The sequence below is a fragment of the Balaenoptera ricei genome, chromosome 4 (assembly GCF_028023285.1).
Source record: "Balaenoptera ricei isolate mBalRic1 chromosome 4, mBalRic1.hap2, whole genome shotgun sequence".
NCBI classification, from domain to species: domain Eukaryota; kingdom Metazoa; phylum Chordata; class Mammalia; order Artiodactyla; family Balaenopteridae; genus Balaenoptera; species Balaenoptera ricei.
Genome location: NC_082642.1, coordinates 18,962,580 through 18,983,026, shown reverse-complemented (window position 1 = coordinate 18,983,026; position 20,447 = coordinate 18,962,580). Strand labels below are relative to the sequence as shown.

General features: G+C 37.8%; 1 protein-coding gene across 3 annotated transcripts in view; it reads right to left on the bottom strand.

The window, feature by feature from the left end:
* Positions 1–13,709: 13,709 nt before the first annotated feature.
* Positions 13,710–20,447, bottom strand: part of PIK3CB (phosphatidylinositol-4,5-bisphosphate 3-kinase catalytic subunit beta) — a 200,599-nt gene continuing 193,861 nt past the window's right edge. For all 3 annotated transcript variants that reach the window (XM_059920222.1, XM_059920224.1, XM_059920223.1), the window contains 3 exons: positions 16,836–16,981; positions 15,587–15,719; positions 13,710–15,217 (listed from right to left, as the gene is read on the bottom strand). In XM_059920222.1, coding sequence (XP_059776205.1) covers positions 15,080–15,217; positions 15,587–15,719; positions 16,836–16,981 — 417 coding nt within the window. In that variant the 3' untranslated portion in view covers positions 13,710–15,079. The remainder of the gene's footprint in view (positions 15,218–15,586; positions 15,720–16,835; positions 16,982–20,447) is intronic.

Sequence of the window (20,447 nt, the reverse complement as noted above, 5' to 3'; positions counted from 1 at the left end):
AGCAACTTTTACTATAATAAATGCTATAAAGTAAAATTGGTGCTGCTTGATTTGTGTTTCTTAAAATGGATGTCTTTGTATGTTTTTAACCTGTGCAGATAGTCTAGTTTAAAGCAGTTGGTATACAATGGTATTATTAGTTTAACTGAAATGAGAAACATTTTCTCTCTGTAAACAATGTTAAGGAGAGTCATGTAAGAATTTAATTAAAAATAGGTTTCTGAAAATGCAATTGTTTAATCAGCATGATAAGGACAAAAAAAAAAAAAAAAAAAGGAAGAAGCAAACTTCTTTACACCAGACAGCATCAGTTGCATCGTCAGGCAGTGTTTAGAAAGTCAGAGTTGCACACCTGTGTGGAGGTGTTAGCGCTTTGTGACTGAAGCAGACCCACCCAGGCAGATTCACAGAGATGCCGCCTCAGTACAGGAAGTGGTCCAGATTGTGTCAGTACTCGTTTCTGAAGGTCTTTCAGGGCAGGACATGGTTTAATAGTAGAGTCTTTTAGCGGGGTATTTCATGTCCATTATCACATGGGGATCCTCCATAAGAGGGAGAATTCTCCATTTTCTAGACTTGCTCGGTCCACTACGGTAGCCATTAGTCATGTAGCTATTTAAGTTAAATTAATTAACTAAAATGAAACAATTAAAAATTCCTCTATCACACTAGCCACACTTCAGGTCCTCAGCAGTCACATGGGGCTAGCAGCCACCACATTGGACAGTGCAGATACAGAACATTTCCATCATCATACCAAGTCTGATTGGACGGCACTGGCCTAGAGACATTGTCTCGAGCTTAGTGAGCTGTTCCGTACTGGAACAGGCAGGATTTAGACCCAGGTTTTTCTGACGCTAAAACCCATACGCTGTACTACCATCTCCCTGCCGCTCACGTATTTCTAAGAGATTTGGGGCAGAACAGAGGCACAACCACGCTCTAACATCAGGCACGAGGAACTGAGGGGCAGGACAGCAGCGAGCGAACGTGGCTCAGACAGGCGGGGCCGCGGCAGGCAACATGCGTGGTGGCAGAGCATATTAAAATTAGCCTGTGACTTACCTACTCTGACATTTGTTTTATTTGAAGTCTTACGACTGGAAGGTTAGCATACCACATGTATAGGAATCATCCCCCTGCTCTCCCCATGCCACCCCCCAGCCTTCCTTCACTGCCACGGGAAGATTAGGAGATGAATGAACTAAGAGGGACTCTCCTGAGGCTTATTAAATTTATTTTTGGGTTTGCTTTCAAGTGTTTGGGTGTGGTCGTTTTCATTTCCCTTGAATAAAGGGCGTTATTTATTATTTATTTATTTATTTATTTATTTATTTAATGGCTGTGTTGGGTCTTCGCTTCTGTGCGTGGGCTTTCTCTAGTTGCGGCGAGCAGGGGCTACTCTTCGTTGCGGTGCGCAGGCTTCTCATGGCGGTGGCTTCTCTTGTTGCAGAGCAGGGCTCTAGGCGCGCGGTCGTCAGTAGTTGAGGCACACGGGCTCAGGAGTTGTGGCTCGCAGGCTCTAGAGCACAGGCTCAGTAGTTGTGGCGCACGGGCTTAGTTGCTCCGCGGCATGTGGGATCTTCCCGCACCAGGGCTCGAACCCATGTCTTCTGCATTGGCAGGCGGATCCTTAACCGCTGCACCACCAGGGAAGCCCCTAAAGGGCGACTTTTAATGGCCATATTTTATCTGGTACAAAAAATGTTTTGTGCCATGTCCAAAAGCAAAGCAATTATTTTTAGGCACTTTATTTTGAACTCTAGCTATTAGCAGTCAGAACTGTACTTTGCAGTGTGTTATTAAGTACCTCAGCAAACACGTGGGGATACAGTTTGATTCAGTCTTTTGGAGACCAAACCTTGAGAATGTAGTTTGCCTTTGACTTGGTGAACCCATGTTTTTTGTTTTGTTAATTTAAAGCAGCTTGGGGAAATTCCCTGGCAGTCCAGTGGTTAAGACTCGGTGCTTTCACTGCGGAGGGCCCGGGTTCAATCCCTGGTCGGGGAATTAAGATACCACAAGCATTGCGGTGCAGCCAAACAAACAAAACAACCCGGCAGGGTCACGAGGAAGGTGTACAGCCTGGGTTTGAAGTTCGGCACCAAAGGTTAAGTTCTTGAGCCTCCGTTTCTCCAACCTAAAAAATAAGGCTATTTGGTTTGTTGTTTTGCTTAATGAGATATTTTAAATGTACAAAAAATAGAAAATAATATAACAAACACTTGTATTATTTAACTGGGTTTACCTATCATCCAGTTTAATAAGTAAAGCATTAAAATACAACTGAAGAGCCATATACCCTTGCTATTCCCATACCCCTCCCTTGCCAAAGTAATCACTATCGTGAACTTGATGTTTACCATTCCCATGCAAATCTGTATTCTTTAACTGTGTAGGTATATATCCCTAAAAAAATACAGTATTACTTAAAATTTTAAATGTTATAGTCTATGGATCCTTCCTGCAACTTGCTTTTTTTTTTTCCATTCAATATTGATTTTGAGATTGATCTAGGTTGGTACATGTAACTCCAGTTCCTTTTAACTCTTGCATTCAACCGTACGAATTTAGCCATCCACTCGCCTCAGTAGTTTTCAGATGATCATTATACCATCAAAGCTCTAATGAACATCTTTCTGTCTCTGTGTGTGTCCCTTGAGAATATGCTCCAGTTTCTCTTGGCCTTTGCTATTTAAAGTGTGTCCCTGGACCAGCAGCAGTGACATCACTTAGGAGTTTGTTAGAAATTAAGAATCTCAGATCTTTCCAGCCTACCGAATCAGAATCTGGGTTTTAATAAGATCCCATGGTGAGTTGTATGTACATCAAGGACTGAGAAGCACTGCTTTAGGTATGCTAAGAAGTAGAACTGCTGAATGAAATAGTGCAAATCATATTAAAGATTTGCCAAATTGCTCTCAAAGGTGGTTGTACCATTATAAACATTGACCAGCAGAATTCTTTACCTCGAATCTTCAAAGCTTGATACAGTCAGGATTTCAGAGTTTTGCCAATCCAATCGTTTTTTTTTAAATGGTATGTCATGGGAATTCCCTGGTGGTCCAGTGGTTAGGACTCCACGCTTTCACTGCCGAGGGTGTGGGTTCAATCCCTGGTCAGGGAACTAAGATCCCGAAAGCTGTGGGGTGCGGCCTGAATAAATAAATAAATAAAATGGTATATCTTTTGAATTTTCTCTGATTACTAGTTGAGTGTCTTACATGTTTATTGGCCATTCAGGCTTCCTTTTCCAAGAATTACCTTTTCATTTCTTTTGCCTCTTTTTCTGTTGAGTTGTCTTCATTTTCTAATAGATATGTAGTCCTTTGACTGTAGTCTTTCCCTCGAAGCAGTACAAAATGTGCAGTAGATCAGCAAGTCTCCCAGTCATCCCTTCCATTTCACGCAATATATCCTCTAAAAAGCTCTGAGGGCAGGGACAGCATACTGCTGTATCCCCCAGGACCTAACACGCCCCTCACAGATGGCGGGCAGTGAGATTTGTATTACTGCAGCTCAGAGGAGAGGTCTGGGATGGAGATATACCTGTGAGCATCATTAACATATACAGGAGATTTCATGCAATGGAAATGAATAACATCAACTAGGAAGGTTGTAGAGAGAGAAAAAAAGGAAGGGATGGTTAAACCCTGAAGGGCTACAGCGTTTAGGCAAGGGAGATCTTCATTAAGTAAGGAAATCCTGAAGCTATCAAACAACAACCTATTTGATTATCTAGAAGTTTAAAAGTTGTATGGTAAAAGATACCATAAGCAAAGTCAATAAACAAACAATAGATATGGGGAAGACACTTATAATGTAGATGACAAGGTCCAACATATATATAAAGAGCTTTTAAAAATTGATAAGAAAAGTCAGGCTAATTGTAAAATGGACAAAGGATGTTAATAGCCTATTTACAGAAAAGGAAATCCAAATAGCCAACAAATATATCTTTTAAATGCTCAAATTAATTTATAGCTAGGGGTATTATTTTAACAATGAAAACATCAAAAAATATTTAAAAGAGCAATGACATATTACTGACTGAGATATGGAAGAAAGGGTACCCCTTCACACTTTGGTGATGAAAATAAGTAAGTTCTTAGGAAAGCAATCTGACATTTATTAAATTAAAAATTCCATTTATATAAAGCTCAAAAACAGGCAGAAACTAATATATAGTCTTAGAAGTCCACCTAATGCTCACTTTAGGGGGTAGTTAGTAACTAGGAGCACGAGAGAAATTTCTGGGATGAAGGTAATTTTCTATTTTTGATGTGAATGCCATTTACAAAGATGTATTCACTTTGTGAAAATTAATGAAGCTATATACCAATATGATTTTTACCTGTCTGTATGTTATGTTCTGTATGAATGCTTAAATTTCAGTAAAGATTTTAAAGCGTACTTATAAAGTTTTTTAAAACACAACACACACACACACACACACACACCTCTCACACACCCTTCTCTTTGGGAATCTATGCCATAAAAACAAAGCCTTCGGTGTCAGCATAAGGATATTTTTACAAGGATGTTTACTGCAGCATTGTGCATAGTGGGGGGAAAAAACTGGAAATTGTGAATGCTTATCTACAGAGAAATGATTGAATAAATTATTATACACCATTAACTACAATTCACCCATTTAGAAGAATGAACTGGAGAGATTTCCATAAAGTATTTTTCAATAAAAATACTTAAAGTTAAAAAAAAAAAAAAGCAAGTTGCAGAAAAGTGGGCATAATATAGTCCAATTGTGTAAAAAAAAAAAGAAAAATAGACACCTTGTATAATGTGTGTGTGTATATATATCTTTTTCTGTATATGATTATACAAGCATGGAGAGAAATATGAAAGGTTAGAAACAGGTGACATGAGCTACCTAATGGGGATAGAGAATGAGGCTGACAGCGGGGTGGGGATAACTAAACAAAATCCAAGAAAAAAAATAAGATTTCAACTTTAAAAAAGAAAGCATTTATGATCACATTTATGCATTTGTTAAAAAATTTTTGTAAGAAATGTACAAAGGAAAAACAGATTGTATAGAAGAGAAAGTGTTAGAAAAACAGACTGAGGAGTGTTTTGAGACAGTGGAAAATCCTAAGGTGTACAAAGTATTACAAAACAGGAATAGTTAACTATGTCAAATTGCTGCTGAGAAGATGAGAAGCATGAGAACTGAAAAGTGTCCATTTGATTTGGCAACATCAAGGATGCTGGTGAAAAAATTAATAAAATCGGTCTCAGTGAAACGAGGAAGAAGCCATATGAAAGTGGTTGAAGAGTTAGTAGAGAAAGGAGTAAAGGTGGACAAGGTAATGCTGACAAATCTCTTACCAACAACTGAAAAATTGGTCAAAATATAAAACATATCTTCTTGAAGGCACCAGAAAGCAAAAAAGGCAGTGATGAATTTCTATGCCAAGGTGTGCAGGAGGAAACAGAAACCAGAGTAGAAATCCAGGCATTTGGATTACTAGCAATCCTGGGACTGTTTACTGATTCCGCAACAGGAGGTCAGGCATCTAAACAGCACTTTGGACAGCCTTGCAAGGCTAGGGAGATGAACGTGGGGTCCAGGAATGCCAATGTTGGGAGGCTCTAGCAAAACTCCCACATTCTGGGCTGGGACCCCAAAGACCATAACTTAAGAAATAAGAGGAACTTCACTGGGGGTCCTGTGGTTAAGAATCCACCTTCCAGTGTGGGGGACGTGGGTTTGATCCCTGGTCGGGGAACTGAGATCCCACATGCTGTGGGGCAACTAAGCCCATGCGCTGCAACTACTGAGCACACGGGCCACAACTAGAGAGCCCGCATGCCACAGCGGAGGATCCTACATGCTGCAACAAAGATCCCAATGAAGATCCCGTGTGCTGCAACTAAGACCTGATGCAGCCAAAAATAAATAAATAAATAAATATTTTAAAAAAAGAATAAACAGTTGATCTGTTCTTGAAATAAGAGTTACCTTGGATGTGAGTATACAGCATAAATAAATAAATGAGCAAACAAGGCAGGACAACATGAATGGGCATCAACAGAAATAACCAACAATAGAAAGAGGCCCACAGGGTCTGCAGATTAAGAATTCATTAGATGTAAAGCTTAACATAATTATGTTTAAAATGTTCAGGGTAATAAAAAGACAAAAGACTCTGAGAATTTCACAGAGAACAGAAAAATATAAAAAGACACAGCAGAATTTAAAAAGAACCAAATAGAAACTGTAGAACTGAAAAACACAATAATGAAATTAATAACTCAAAATCAGAGAAATAATAAACTGGGAAATAGGTGAAAAGAAAATATCTAGGAGAAAAATACAAAGAGATTATAGAGAAGGGAGTAATTAAAATATAGACTACATAATTAAAGGTCAAATACGTGTAAATGGAGTTCCAAAAGGACAGAGAATTATGCAAAAGCAGATTTGAAGAGAATTTTCCAAATGATGAAAGGTAGCAAGCTATAGATTCAAGATCTGCAGACACCAAGCAGGAAGAATAGAAAGAAAACCAGCCCTCAGCATATCATAGGAAAACTGCTAAAAACAAAAGACAAACAAAATCTTTAAAAGTGGCTAGTAGAAAAACAATACACATTAAAATACTGTTAACTTTTTAAAAGAAATGATATAAACAAGAGGACAATGGAAAAATCCCTTCAACGTGCTGAAATAAGCAACTTCCAACCTAAATTTCTGTGCCCAGGCAAACAAAAGTTGAAGGAATTAACCAAGAGTAGAACAACTTAAAGAAATATGAAAGGGTATTCCTTGGTCTAAGAAACAAATGATCCCAAATGAAAGCTTGAAAATGCAGGAAAAAAGATAAAAAGCAATGATAAGAGTAAAAATGTATATACAGTTGACCCTTGAACAACATGGGTTGGAACTGCACAGGTCCACTTATAATAAACTTTTTTCCCAATAAATACGTACTAAACAATTCACAGTTGACTGAATCCGTGGATATGGAACCACATATAGGGAGGGGTGACTGTAAAGTTATATTCAGATTTCTGACTGTGCAGGAGGTTGGCCCCCTCAACCCCCATGTTGTTCAAGGGTAAACTGTATATTTAAGGACAGTGACTGTATAAAACAATACTTTCTTGTGGGATTTAACACTGATATATCATTAAAATCCAACAACGATAGCATATAGGTTGGGTGAGAAATAAACAGATTTAAAGAGTTCTAAGGTTCTTGCATTGTCTGGGAAGATGATAAAAGTACCAATAAACATTAGACTCAGATAAGTCTAATACTCAAGTTATCATCTAGTGTAATCAATAAAAGAATGGTAAAAGAGTGTATGATTTCCAAATTAATGGGAAAAGTTATTTCAGCATTCCATTAAAATGGGAAAGAAAATAACTCAAAAAAGAACACAAAGACAGAAAATCTAGGAAAAATAAAACTACAGAGTAAGATGGTTCACTTAACCCCAAATACACAGGCAATTACATTAAATGTAAATAGACTAAATGTTTCAATTCACAGGTAAAGATTGTCAGAGTGGATTAAAATAAAACAAAACAAAACTACATCCTATTTACAAGAGAGACATTTATAATATAAGGATTCCAAAAGGTTGCAAGAAAAGAACACACCATGCAAACACTAACCAAATGAAATCTAATATAACTCTATTGATATCAGTTAAGCAGACATTAAGGCAAAACACATTATCAGAAACGGTTTAACACTTTAAAATAATTTTTTAAAATGGTTCAATTCACCAGGGATATAAATCATCTCTAAATTTGGATGCACCTAATTATATTGCTTCAAACTCTATAAGATAAAAATTGACATAACTAGAATAAGCAAATCCAAAATCATAGTGGGGTATTTTAACTTATCACTTTCATAAATGCTAGGCAAAAATTCAGTAAAAATATATAAATTTAAACAACATAGCAGAATTGATCCAATGAACATATGTAAAACAGCTGATCAAAAGCTGCAAAATATGGATTTTTTCATGTGCACACTGAACATTTATAAAACTTGACGATACTGTGAGTCATAAAAAAAATAAGTCCCACAAATTTGAAAGAATTTAACTCATAGATAAGTTCTGTGAATGCCATCCAATCTAGAAATCAATTTAAAAAATGAGAAAATCCATCTGTATTTGGAAATTAATAAATATTTTGAAGTAACCAGCACGTCACAAAGAAACCAAAATGATAATCAGAAAATATTTTCTATTGAATGGTGATGAAAAGACTTCATATCAAAACTTATGGGATGCAGATAAAGATTGTTATTATAAAAGCTAAACTTGATCAGCTAAGCAACCATTTTATAAAGTTGTAGGAGAGGAATAACAGCAAAATAAACACAAATAAAGTAGAAGGAAGGAAATAATAAGGGTAAAAGCAGAGTAGAAAACGAACATACAACAGAGGATCAAAAAGGCCAAAAGCTTATTTTTGTAAAGACCAATACAATTGAAAAACCTCTAGTGAGACTAAAAACAGAGAAGGCACTAACCAAAACCAAGAATGAAAAGAGGACATCACTATCAATCCTGCAACGTTAATGAACTCTTAACACACGGATTACTTTATAAAAATAAATTTGAAAAGGTATATGAAATGGACACATACCTAGAAAATCACAACTCTTCAAAACAAACACAGTAAGATATAAAAATCTGAATATTCCTCTATTAAAGAAATTAAATCCATACCTCAAAGAAACATCAGGCATAAAGTCACTAGCAAAATTCTATCAAACTTTTAAGTAAGAAATAATGCCAATCTTACCTGTGTTATAAGGTCACCAAAACCTTGATAACAAAACCTGAAACAGACCTTAAAAGAAATTTATGGACCAATCCCACTGATGAAAACAGACACAAAAATCCCAAATGAATTACTGGCGAATCAAATCCAGCAATATATTTTTAAAAAGATAATACATCACAATCAAGTTGGGCTCATTCAGGAATGTAAATATTTGGGTAAATATGTGAACATCAATCAATATAACTCACCAAATGAGTAAAACCATATGATCATCTTCGTAAAATGCAGAAAATAACTTGATAGAATTCAGCATCACTTCATGATTTTTGAAACAAATCCAGTGGGAATTGAAACATGCTTCCTTAACCTAGTAAAAGATCCAGATTCCAGAGCAAACACTATACCTAATATGGAAGACTTTCCCTTTGAGATCAGCAAAAGGTAGAATACTGCTTCTATTCAACCTTTTCTTGGAATTCCTAACCAGTGCAGAAGGTCAAGAAAAAGAAATAAAATGTTGAAGGGAATGGAAAGAAAGCAAGCAAGCTACTAATCATTTGTAGATGATACATGCAAAATCAAAATAATTTCTATAAATAAATTGTTAGGATTAATTAGAATGTTTGGTATGTCTGAGAAATAGAAATATTATTTGTATATCTATTGATTGCTCTGAAACTTTAGTTAAAACTATTAAAATACAGGTTGCTCTATTCCATCTCCCAAGTTTCTGATTTAGTAGGTCTGGGGTGGGGGTCGAGAATTTGCATTCTAATCAGTTCCCAGGTGATGCTAATACTCCTAAGTCAGGGGACCACACTTTGAGAACAATTGCTATATAACAGATCAACAACAAGGAAACTTAAAATCACTTACCCAGGCAGGACAGGAACAAAGACGCAGATGTAGAGAATGGACTTGAGGACACAGGGAGGGGGAAGGGTAAACTGGGAAGAAGTGAGAGAGTGGCATGGACATATATACACTACCAAATGTAAAATAGCTAGCTAGTGGGAAGCAGTCACATAGCACAGGGAGATCAGCTCGGTGCTTTGTGTCCACCTAGAGGGGTGGGATAGGGAGGGTGGGAGGGAGACGCAAGAGGGAGGAGATATGGGGATATATGTTTACGTATAGCTGATTCACTTTGTTATACAGCAGAAACTAACACACCACTGTAAAGCAATTATACTCCAATAAAGATGTTAAAAAAAAAAATCACTTACCCAGGAATCTAACAAAATATAGACAAGGCTCTCCATAGAAAACTATAAATCACAGTGGATATAAACTGAAGAGGATCTAAATAAAAGATACTCCATTGTCATGGATTGTAAGAGTCAATATTCTTAAAATGTCAATTTGACTCAACCTAATCTACAAATTAGTGCAAGTCCATTTAAAATTTCCATATTTTGGGCATCTCGACAAGCAGATTCTGAAATGTATACTGAGGCATCATTGATAACTGTGAATAAAGAGCATGGACACTTAAGACAGACTCCCTGAGTTTGAATACTGGCTCCTACTTTGTGGACAAAGTGCCTCCATTTTCTCATTTGCCAAGTGGGAAAGAACAACTGTACCTATCTCACAACACTGTTAAAAGGATTAAATATATATAGTTTAGATGCATGCCTAGCACACAATATGTACTATGCATGAGTTTAATAATTAAGTAAAATAAAATAAAATAGGGAGATGAAATCTACTGGATATCTTCTAGAGTCCAGAAGCAGACTCATGCATATATGGACAGATGGTTTATGACCAAGGGGGATATAGAACAGTGGGGAAAGAAGGATTATCTTTCCAAATAAAAGATACTAGGAAAAAACACTTCACACTATACATAAAAAGCAATTCCAGGTAGACTACAGATCTAAATGGATTAGGAAAAAAATGAAGCTTTCAGAAGGTAATCCAGGAGAATATCTTCATGACCTTGGGATAGGGAAAGATTTCTTAAATACCACATAAGGGATATTAACCACAAAGGAAAATAATAATAAATTTGACATTAAAATTAAGATCTTGTGTTATTAGAAGAAAGATAAGGCTTGTAGACAAAATATATACAGAATTTCACATAACAAAAACCAAAAAGCAATATTAAAAAATCCTTCCTTAAAACAAAAAACCAAAATGACAGGTAACCAAATTAATAAATGGATAAAGGACTTAAGAAGGCATTTCACAAAGTAGAAAATCCAAATGGCGAAAACAAATATGAAAAAGCAATTCAATGTCATTACTAATCAGGGAAATGCAAATTAGCTCACTATAAACACCAGAATAGCTAAAATTTTTTAAATGTTGGTTAACCGGGTGTTGGTGAGAGTGTGGAGCAACAAGAATTAAGTACCAGGAAAAAATAAATTGGTACAACTACTCATTTTAGCATTACTTGGTAAAAAAAAAAAGATTACATAATTCTATGACCCATCAATTTTAATCTTAAGTATATACATCCAAAGAAATATGTACATACGTGAAACAGGAGATAAATTATAATTATCACAGCAGCAGCATCTGTATGATTCTCTAGAATCAACCTGTATGTGTCCCAACAGTAGAAAGGATAGGTAAATTATAGGGTATCCATAACATGGAATACTATACAGTGATGATAAAGAATGAACTGGAGATACATGCAACTAAATGGCTGAATCTTAAAAACATGATGTTGAGGGGAAGAATCCTGATGATTGCCATAAAAGAAGAGGTGGTGATTACCTTGGCAGAGAGGGAGTCTTCACCAGGAAGGGGAATTTGTAGGGTTCTGAGGTGCTGTCAATGTTCTTTCTTGACCTGTGTGGTGGTTACCTGAATGGTTGCTCTATAATATGCTAATATCATTTATATGTTATTGTTTTATGTACTTTTCTGTATGTGCCTTTTTCCACAGTAAAAAAAGGTAGAAGAGAAGAAGGTGGAGAAGATCTGAAAGGCCAGACCTCTAAGTGTTAAACCTGGGCTTTGCTAAAAGTAGAAAGGTATCAACAATCTATTAGTTATACAGTTTCATGTAGGAATAACCCAGAAAGTGTTGTCAGACAGTTTTTCCATCACTGGAAAAGGGGACAAAACTGCTACTGCTACTGAAAGAGGAAGAAGCTCCAGGATGACATGACTGGTGTTTAGATCCTACCTGGGAAGAGATGCAGCATTCTGGTGTGGAGGAAGGGGAAGAGGCGGGTGGAAATAAGCAACTGCTGATCCTGTTAATGCCCATGAATCATGCTTTATATATGCTGTACCTTCCTGCCTAATATGCTCTTCCCATTACCTCTTCACCTAGCTCCTATCTGTCCTTGAAGACTCAGCTCAGAGGCCCACTTCTCCAGGAAACCACAGCCCCTGCTTCCTCCCTCCTAAGAGCTGTTTGTCCCCTATAGTCAGGGTCCCATGGCATGGTACCTCTCTGCTTTCCACGTCATGGACCAATCTTTCACCTTCTGCAGACAGGTGAATCCTGCATTACAGGCTGCCTGGCTAAGATCTGGCGCTGACAGTCAGGGATATGGGCTGCACAAGGCAGAACTGAGAATGCACTGGAAGACAGGAGACAAGCATAGAGCTCTGGAAGGAGTTTCCCTTCCCTGAGATTCCTCCCTTCAGGAGGGGGAAGCAGGGAAAGAAATGAGATTGCCTCTGAGTTGGGACTCAGCACACGTTCCAATCACAGTCTTAAACTAGCCTCTCCCACAGAAGTGAGTAGGGCAGTTATTACCAATCCCACTTTACAAATAGGAAGCTCAGACCCTGAGAAAGAAAATAAATACCTTACTCCAAGGTCAGGGAGGCAGAGGTGGATTGCAAATACTAGCTTCTGCAGCCCAGGGTCTTGAATATAGACATGAGGAGAATACTCAGGAATTACTTGTTCAACAAAGTCATCTTTTGCCTTCCCAGTCCAGGGTAGACACAGATGCTGTCCTCAAGTATGGAAATGTATAGAGCTCCCAAAATCTTGTTTTGGGAAATAACCAAAAGACAGGGAGCCAAGGCATTGGGTAACCAGCCCCCAGGCAAGGAACTATTCCTGCACCCCAGACCCCTAACCTGCTCTGTTGGTTGGCTATCCTCTGCCTTCCACCTCCATCTCTCTGGCTCAGGCGGAGCCCCTGAGAATCAGGGACACGCAAGTCTGCAAATGTGTAGGGAGCACCTGGTAGGAGTGCTCAGCAGCTACTGAGGGCTATCATGCTATCTATGGGGGGTCTACAGCAGAGGTGGTTAAGAGCCATGCTGGCCTCAGGTCCAGCACTGTCTGGGCAGGTTCGTTTCCCTTTCTTACTCTTAAAGACATTCACATTCACCGATTTAGCATATATTTACCAAGGAACCTATGGGTGAGGAGACCCCTCTGGAAACAATGGTGCCCACTTCTGCCTGGCAATGCTCACCACTCTCCAAACCCCTGACCCGTAACCTGGTACATGTAATGGTGGACTGCTATCAGACAAAGATCCCTGAACAAACCTGTCCTCCTACAGTCCTATTTCTGCAACTCTCACCAAGTCTAGAGCAGCCCTGGGAATGGTCAGTTCAGAGTTCAATCCCCACCATCAGCTGAGTTATTTCCAAGAAACTGTGCTCTGAGCACCTGCCCAATGGAAGAGAGCTACAAAGTGGCTAGTCTGGCCTTGGGTACCGAGTAACTGAAGGGACATTCTTCCAGACCTCAGGATACCTCCCAAAGGCATGGAAACTCAGTGAAGACACCCTCTTGCCTCAGGCTCCCAACTAAAGTCCAAAAGGCCTCCCATACTGCTTGATGGGGTTGGGAAACAAGGAGAGAAGTCACGGAAGAGACCATGAGCCTTAGCTTACCCCTGAGGTTGGTTTGTCTATTGACTTGACCATTTCTTAAAGAGTCCCAGTGCCAAGGTCCTGTGCTGCCCATAAAGAAGAGGCCCACACATCCCAAGAGCAGCCAAAACCAGCTCACCCATTTATTTGACTGAGAACATTAAGGAAGACAACAAAATTAAACAATCTTTAATAAAATTCCTATAGAAAACTCAGTCGCAGGGCAAATACTCAGTTCTCTTTCCCATGTCATTGAGGATTGAGAGCTCCCAATAGTCTTTGGAGAATAAGCAGTAGTTTTGCTGGATGTTGCCAGTGCTCAGAAAGAGCCTCCATTTACACATTCAAACCAGTAGTTCCTATTGCACATATTAACATTTTCTGCCATCTAGCACCCTAAATATATGGTACCTCAACAAATAAATTAAAGAATTCCATGTGGCATGAAACATTTCAATTTGAACTAATATCCTTGAAAAATCACATTATTACAAGTTTTAATAAATACAGTAAGAACAGCTGGCATTTTACTAAAATACTGAATTTTAGGCCTGGAGTTTATTCCATAAATAGTTTCCTTTTCATTTGCTTTCTGTCTTGGATACATTTGCTCAAGTATTATGCTCTATGAAGTGAACTCTTTCATAGATACCATGTAAAAACTGTATTAATATGTGCCTCATTATAGAAGCAGCTGGAAGAACTGGATCACATAGTTAACTAAAAAGTAACTTAGGAAAAAGCTCTGCTTTTGTAAAACTTTAAAACACAGGCTGAAGAAAATCAAAATAACATCATTTTTATATAGAACTCCCACTAGAAATTTTATAAATATATATGCAGCATAAATTATATTTGCCTCACCAAGTAGATTTTCATCAAGTCTGGCTGGGATGATGCTATCACAGTAGATAAGTATCAACAATAGAATTAATGTTTCCACAGGTTTAAAAGATTTCTTTTGAAAAATAATCATAATTTCAAATTATATTATAATTTGTAGTTTACACAATTTAAAAAGGGAAGAAAGAAAGCTTTCTTTTAAGCCTCATTTGGAAAGTAAGAACAGCTACTAGTCCCCAGGTGTGGATAAGTTGGCTGAGTGATAACACTTGGTCACAATATGAAAAAGAAGTATTTACACCTTTCCAGAAAAGTACCAAATACTTAAAAAAAACAAAAACAAAAAACAGAAAGACAAAAAACAATCTCTAGTAGCATTCCTTGGCGTGCAAAGTCAGCAGGAAATGATTATCCATAATGTTGACAGTTTGCATGATGAATCTTGGAAGCATTCAAAAGCAGAGGGTGGTCATCAGGGATTGTTCAGATTAGGTTTCTGTGGGATGCCATTGTTTTTAATTTAACTCTGGGTTCCAGGATTTCATTCCCTTTATAACATCTCTGGCAGGGTCACGTTCAATTTAGTGCAAGTGCAAAATGAAAACTAAACGAAACCAACAAATACATTAGGAGCAAAGGCTGATCGTTAAGATCTGTAGTCTTTCCGAACTGTGTGGGCCATCCAGTTCACTTTAGTAGTCCAGCTTTCCCTGAGTGCCTCATCAAATTTTTGCTTAAATTGCTTGAGTGCTTCTTCTTCACTCTTCCCTAAGGCAAGAGAGTCCTGAAAATGAAGGAAAAAAATCTGATTTTATATATTCTCTGTAGTGAGGTGCAAATCTCAAAGTCTGCAGGAGGCTGACTTGGCCACACAGCATACCCCATGTCCTTATTCAAATACCATTTATGGGAGAGAGAATGAACACCAAGGTATGGTGATAATATGACCTCTGCCAGAGGGTTTTTGAAGATGAAATGAATTTATGATTACTGCAAGACAACTACTTAGCTGCTTGTCACTACCACTCCTGGGTAAAACTGTCTCACAGGAAATGACTTTGTTCCATTCCCTTTGAACATCTGAATGAAATAGGTAGGTACGGCTGAGCTCTATGCTCACAAAGTCCAATTTACAAAGAAAAGAGGTTTATACCTTAAGATACTGTATATCCTTGACTGATGTGAGCTCAGGAAGCCCTGCAGTCAACATCAGTGCAAAGAGAGTGATGAAGAGATTCCCATGCCGTCGTAAAATCAGATATGCATCCTCACAACACTGGCGGAACCTTTAGTTGATGCAGCAAATCACAAGAGTATGATGTTAGAACGGAAATAGAAAATTTCATAAAGGAAAATTACAGATATAGCTAGACTTTCCATAAGAGCTGGAAAATTTCTACTGAACTAAAAGTTCGTTCCTGAGTTTTACTCTTTTGAAAATTGTCCCAGGACTAAAATTTACATAAAATAAATCAAGCTCTCTAAAACCACACATATCTTTTTCAAAAACAAAATTAAATAGAAATTATATGATAAAAGGCAATTTAACACTTAATCTAGGCTTTTTAATTCTATGTGTCACAAAAATTAATTATAAAAATGTGGTGATTATAATCCATAAGGATTTCTAACCATACTTCTAGATTCTAGATTTGTGGTCTGACTCCAGAGACTTAATTTCTTTAATGTCCCCCAAATCAGTGTCAATGAATTTGCATTGTACCTTCCTGTCATCTTGCCTTCCCTCTCTCTCCTCTTCAAGTTGGTCATTCAAGATGACCACCCAGTCCTATCTCCCTAATTTTGCCAAAGAGGAAAATGGATCCAGAGTTATATTCTGCAGAAACCCATGCGGAACTGGAAATGATAATAGCAATCATTTGGTAAGCATATGGATGAGTTGATCACATCATGTAACATATCTCTCATTATCAAAATATCCCTGAAATATAATTATTTTTGTCCCCATTTAAAATGAAGAAGTAAAGACGACATGACAAGTAGTGTGCTTGGAAACCTACAAATAGCAAGGAATAGATCAGAGATTACAAAGTCTTTTCCTGAACCCTGACTCTCTTACTGCACTTCATATAGAATGACAGCAAAATGCCAGTCCCTCTCAGCGTCTCACTATCAAATGTCTTAACAGTTTCAGAGAATTTTCTAATACAGGTAAAAGGTGGTATACTATTGGAATAAAACAATAATTTATTTCAAATTTCTAGCATTTTTTTCTCTTCTTTGAACCAGAACAGGATCTGACAGGCAAGTTCCCCCAAAGCCTCCTGTTAGCAGATTGACTATCTCCCCAATCTAAATATACCTCTCAGCTAAATGCTAGTCTAGCTGGTCAGTTGAGAAAACATTAGATGCATTTACGCTGACACGAGGACAATACTCACCGGCCAAACTTCTCCGTGTTTCCTGTTTTTCCTTGTTGAATCACATGAATGAAATCATAGGTAAGAATAAAAGGCACTCTCTCCCTTTTAATGCCAAATTTAGACTTGAAATTTCCAAGAATATGTCCAAAGTCAATGTGGAAGAGCTGGAAAAGAAATGGGATTTAATTTCCCCTTTTTTTCTGGTGGGTTCCAAATAAAAACGCAAGGCCTCAGCAGTCCTAGACCCCCACGCACTACATCAAATGGAGTAGTAGTAGAGACACTACACAGCCTCCTGCATCATTTGGGAAAAGAGTGCTCTGACATTCGAAGGTCTTTTATATTAAATAATAACCCTGATATTAAACTGCATATACCCAGTGGGAAAGATGAATCTTTAAAAAGAAAAATACATCCAAATAATAAACATGTTTGATTTTAAAAAATCAAATAGTTTTACACACAGAAACAAAACAAAAAGAGAGTACATCCTTGCCCCACCAGTTCCCTCACCACTTTAAGTACTACTACTTAGAGGTAACTTCTCCCCACCCTTCCACGTGTTTTTCCTGATATATGTCTTCATTTTTCTAAATAGTATGTTTATAATTATTTTTTACTTCCTAATTTTGGATTATTATGGAAGGTAAAGATTTAGTACTCCTGTGCTGATGTCATGCCTCATAATGCAACACATTATATCATAATTTCTGGTTAAATCAATATCCAGTGTTTATATTGTTCAAACTACATAAGCCATGTGGTAATAGTATACTATGATTACACTTCCTTTTTTTGCTCATCTTTTTTCTTGACAAAACTATTTTTTGTCTTAGTGTTCTATGATCTGGTCATTAATTCTTCACAAAATCTTAAAAATCTAAAAATCATTTCACAATGGTTTTCCACATGGTCAGGTAATCTGTTAGCTCTTGTCTGGGCTGGCTGTTCTCTAAGCCTGCCAAAGAACCACCACCCCGTGCTCAACCTTCACTCTCCTCCCATTTGCAGTCCCTGTTTCCTGGGTTCCACATCATTTTCTCTTTTGGTGTAGACCAGGCTTTCTCACTTTTGGCATTACTGACATTTAGGCCCTATAATTCTTTGTTGCGAGGTTCTATCTTACATACACTATAAGATGTTTGGCAGCACCCCTAGCCTCTACCCACAGATGCCTGTAGAATACCCCCTCCCCCATCCTGACAACCAGAACTGTCTTCAGGCATTGACAAATGTCCCCCAAGGGCAAAAGCACCCCAGTCGAGACCCTTATTTTTCATGGATGCCCTTATTCTGGCATCCTCCTGAAAAAAGATGCAGAAGAGATACAGCTTTTGAAACCTTATGTTTGAAAATGTCTTTGTTCTACATTCATACTGAAAGTCTAGTATAGAATTCTAGGTTAGAAATCATTTTCACTCAAAATCATGAAGGCTAATTCCCACTGTCTTAATAGTTTCCAACGTTGCTATTTAGAAGTCAAGTCTTTCTGACTCCTGAACCCTAGTAAGTAGCTTGCTGTATCTCTTGGAAGGTTTTAAGACCATCACTTTATGCCTGATGCACTGAAATGTCACGGTGAATGGCCTTAGTAAGGGTTTTTTCATCTACTGTAAGGGAACTTTCGTGCCCTTTTGACTGGATAGTCACAAACATCAGCTTTGGGAAATGTTTTTGTATTATTTTTGGGTAAGTTCCTTCCCTTCCTCTTGTGCGCTACTTCTGTAACTTTTATTAGGCTAGATGGCGAACCTCCCTGGACTGATCTTCTATCATTTCTGGATCTTCTCTCTTCTACTTATCAGATATCTTGGTCCTTTTGGGGATATTAAAGGGCAATGTATAGCCTGGTGCCTAAAAAACAGAATCTGGGCCAAACTGCCAGGATTTAAATCCTGGTATGTCCACTCTCTGTTGTGTCAATCTTCTCACCTTTAAATGGGGTAACACTACCACTTACTCTGTACAGTTATCATAAGGATTGAAGGAGTTAACGTATATAAAGAACTTAAAGAACTGTGCTTTCCACAAGTTAAAGAGTTCAAGAAATGTTAGTTGATCTTTAGTTTATACTTCTTCTATTTAAATTTTATTTGTTCCTCTTTTTAATTTCTAAGAATTCTATTTTCTAATTTTTAAAAATAGAATCTTACTACTTCATAGATGCAATATCTTTTCTGTTTTTACTTCTTAAATCATCCTCTGTTTACTGTAGGTACTGTTTTCCCAGAGTTCTTCTTTCCCCCTCCCCCCATTTTGCTTGATTTGGTCTCTTTCATGGTGGAGGCTTTCCACAAATGTCTGATAATCTTTGGCTGACCATTCATATTGAACAATGAGTCACTAAAAAGATGAATGAAAAATCTATGGACATGGTAGGATTGTTGATCAGTGGGCTTCCTTGCAGAGTATCTGGGGAGAGACCTCAAAAGTCAGCATCTGTAACCCTTTTCACTGGAACTGCTCAGTTTCTCTTGAGAAGAACTATCTAGTCTATTGAGAGAGTGGGAATATACACCTGGTTGCTACTGTTCTTGGAGCAAAGCAAGCAGAAATGGCTGGGAATCATACCATTTATCATGCCAACTTTCACTCCATTCCTATTTTTAATATGGCACCTTACCCTTAGCTTCCATAGAACCTGTTTGTCCTTGAGTCAGAAGAATTGGTTTCTTCAGAGGATAAATCCTCTAGCCCTTCTTGGAGTTGGGAAGGAGATATAAGCACCTAATTGCTCCATATATAAACTGCCAATCAATCCTGTTTTCAGCCTCTCCCCCTTTCCCCATCTTCAGCAGCATCTAGTGCCCCTGATTCCAGAGCTTTCCTCAGACTGACACACCCTTCCACAAGTAGCCATTTTCTCAGCTATGCCGAGTCACTGCTATTTTTCCATTTTGCTTTTGCTCATCCCCAAATCTGTTGATGTCTTTCACCCACTGTTGGCCTCTTTTCCTATTACCTTTGACTTCTTGGATTTACATATTTCTTATTCCTCAATATATTAGAAGGGCATCAAGAAAGAATGGAGAAAAACCTGTGTTTCAACCTGATTAACCAGAAGTCGGAGGGAATCCTTTTAAGTGTGAACACAAGGTTCAACTCTCAAAAGCTCAAGCCAGAACTACCCAGATCTCCAAGGAGGTGTAAAACTCTGGGTCCCACCTAGAGCCAGAGTTCACAGAGTGACTCAGAGTCTTTACTCTGGAATGCCTCTAGTGTCAGGGAATTCTAAGGGTGGCTAAACTGAAAAAGTCTCAAATTATTTCATCTGTCTTTGCTTAATATTAAAGAATTTACAGACAAAAGTCACTCTGAAGAATGAGAAAATTTTCACTTCAAAACTAAGAGCTTCTTTATATTAAATAACCTGGTCTAGTTCCCTAGCTACCCCAAAATGATATTAGTCATACTCCGTATCGCCTTACTCCCACAGATGATTATATTTGATATTCTAAAAGAAAAAATGCCTCAAGTGGGGTTTGTCTCAACTTTTTCTTTTTTTAACACTTACCTTCTTTAAAGTTAATACGTCCTGCACATTATCTGCTCCTTCTACTCTTAGGTACATATGTGTCCCAAATACAATTTCTTATATTGAAGGAATAGGTCACTTGTAAATAACCTGAA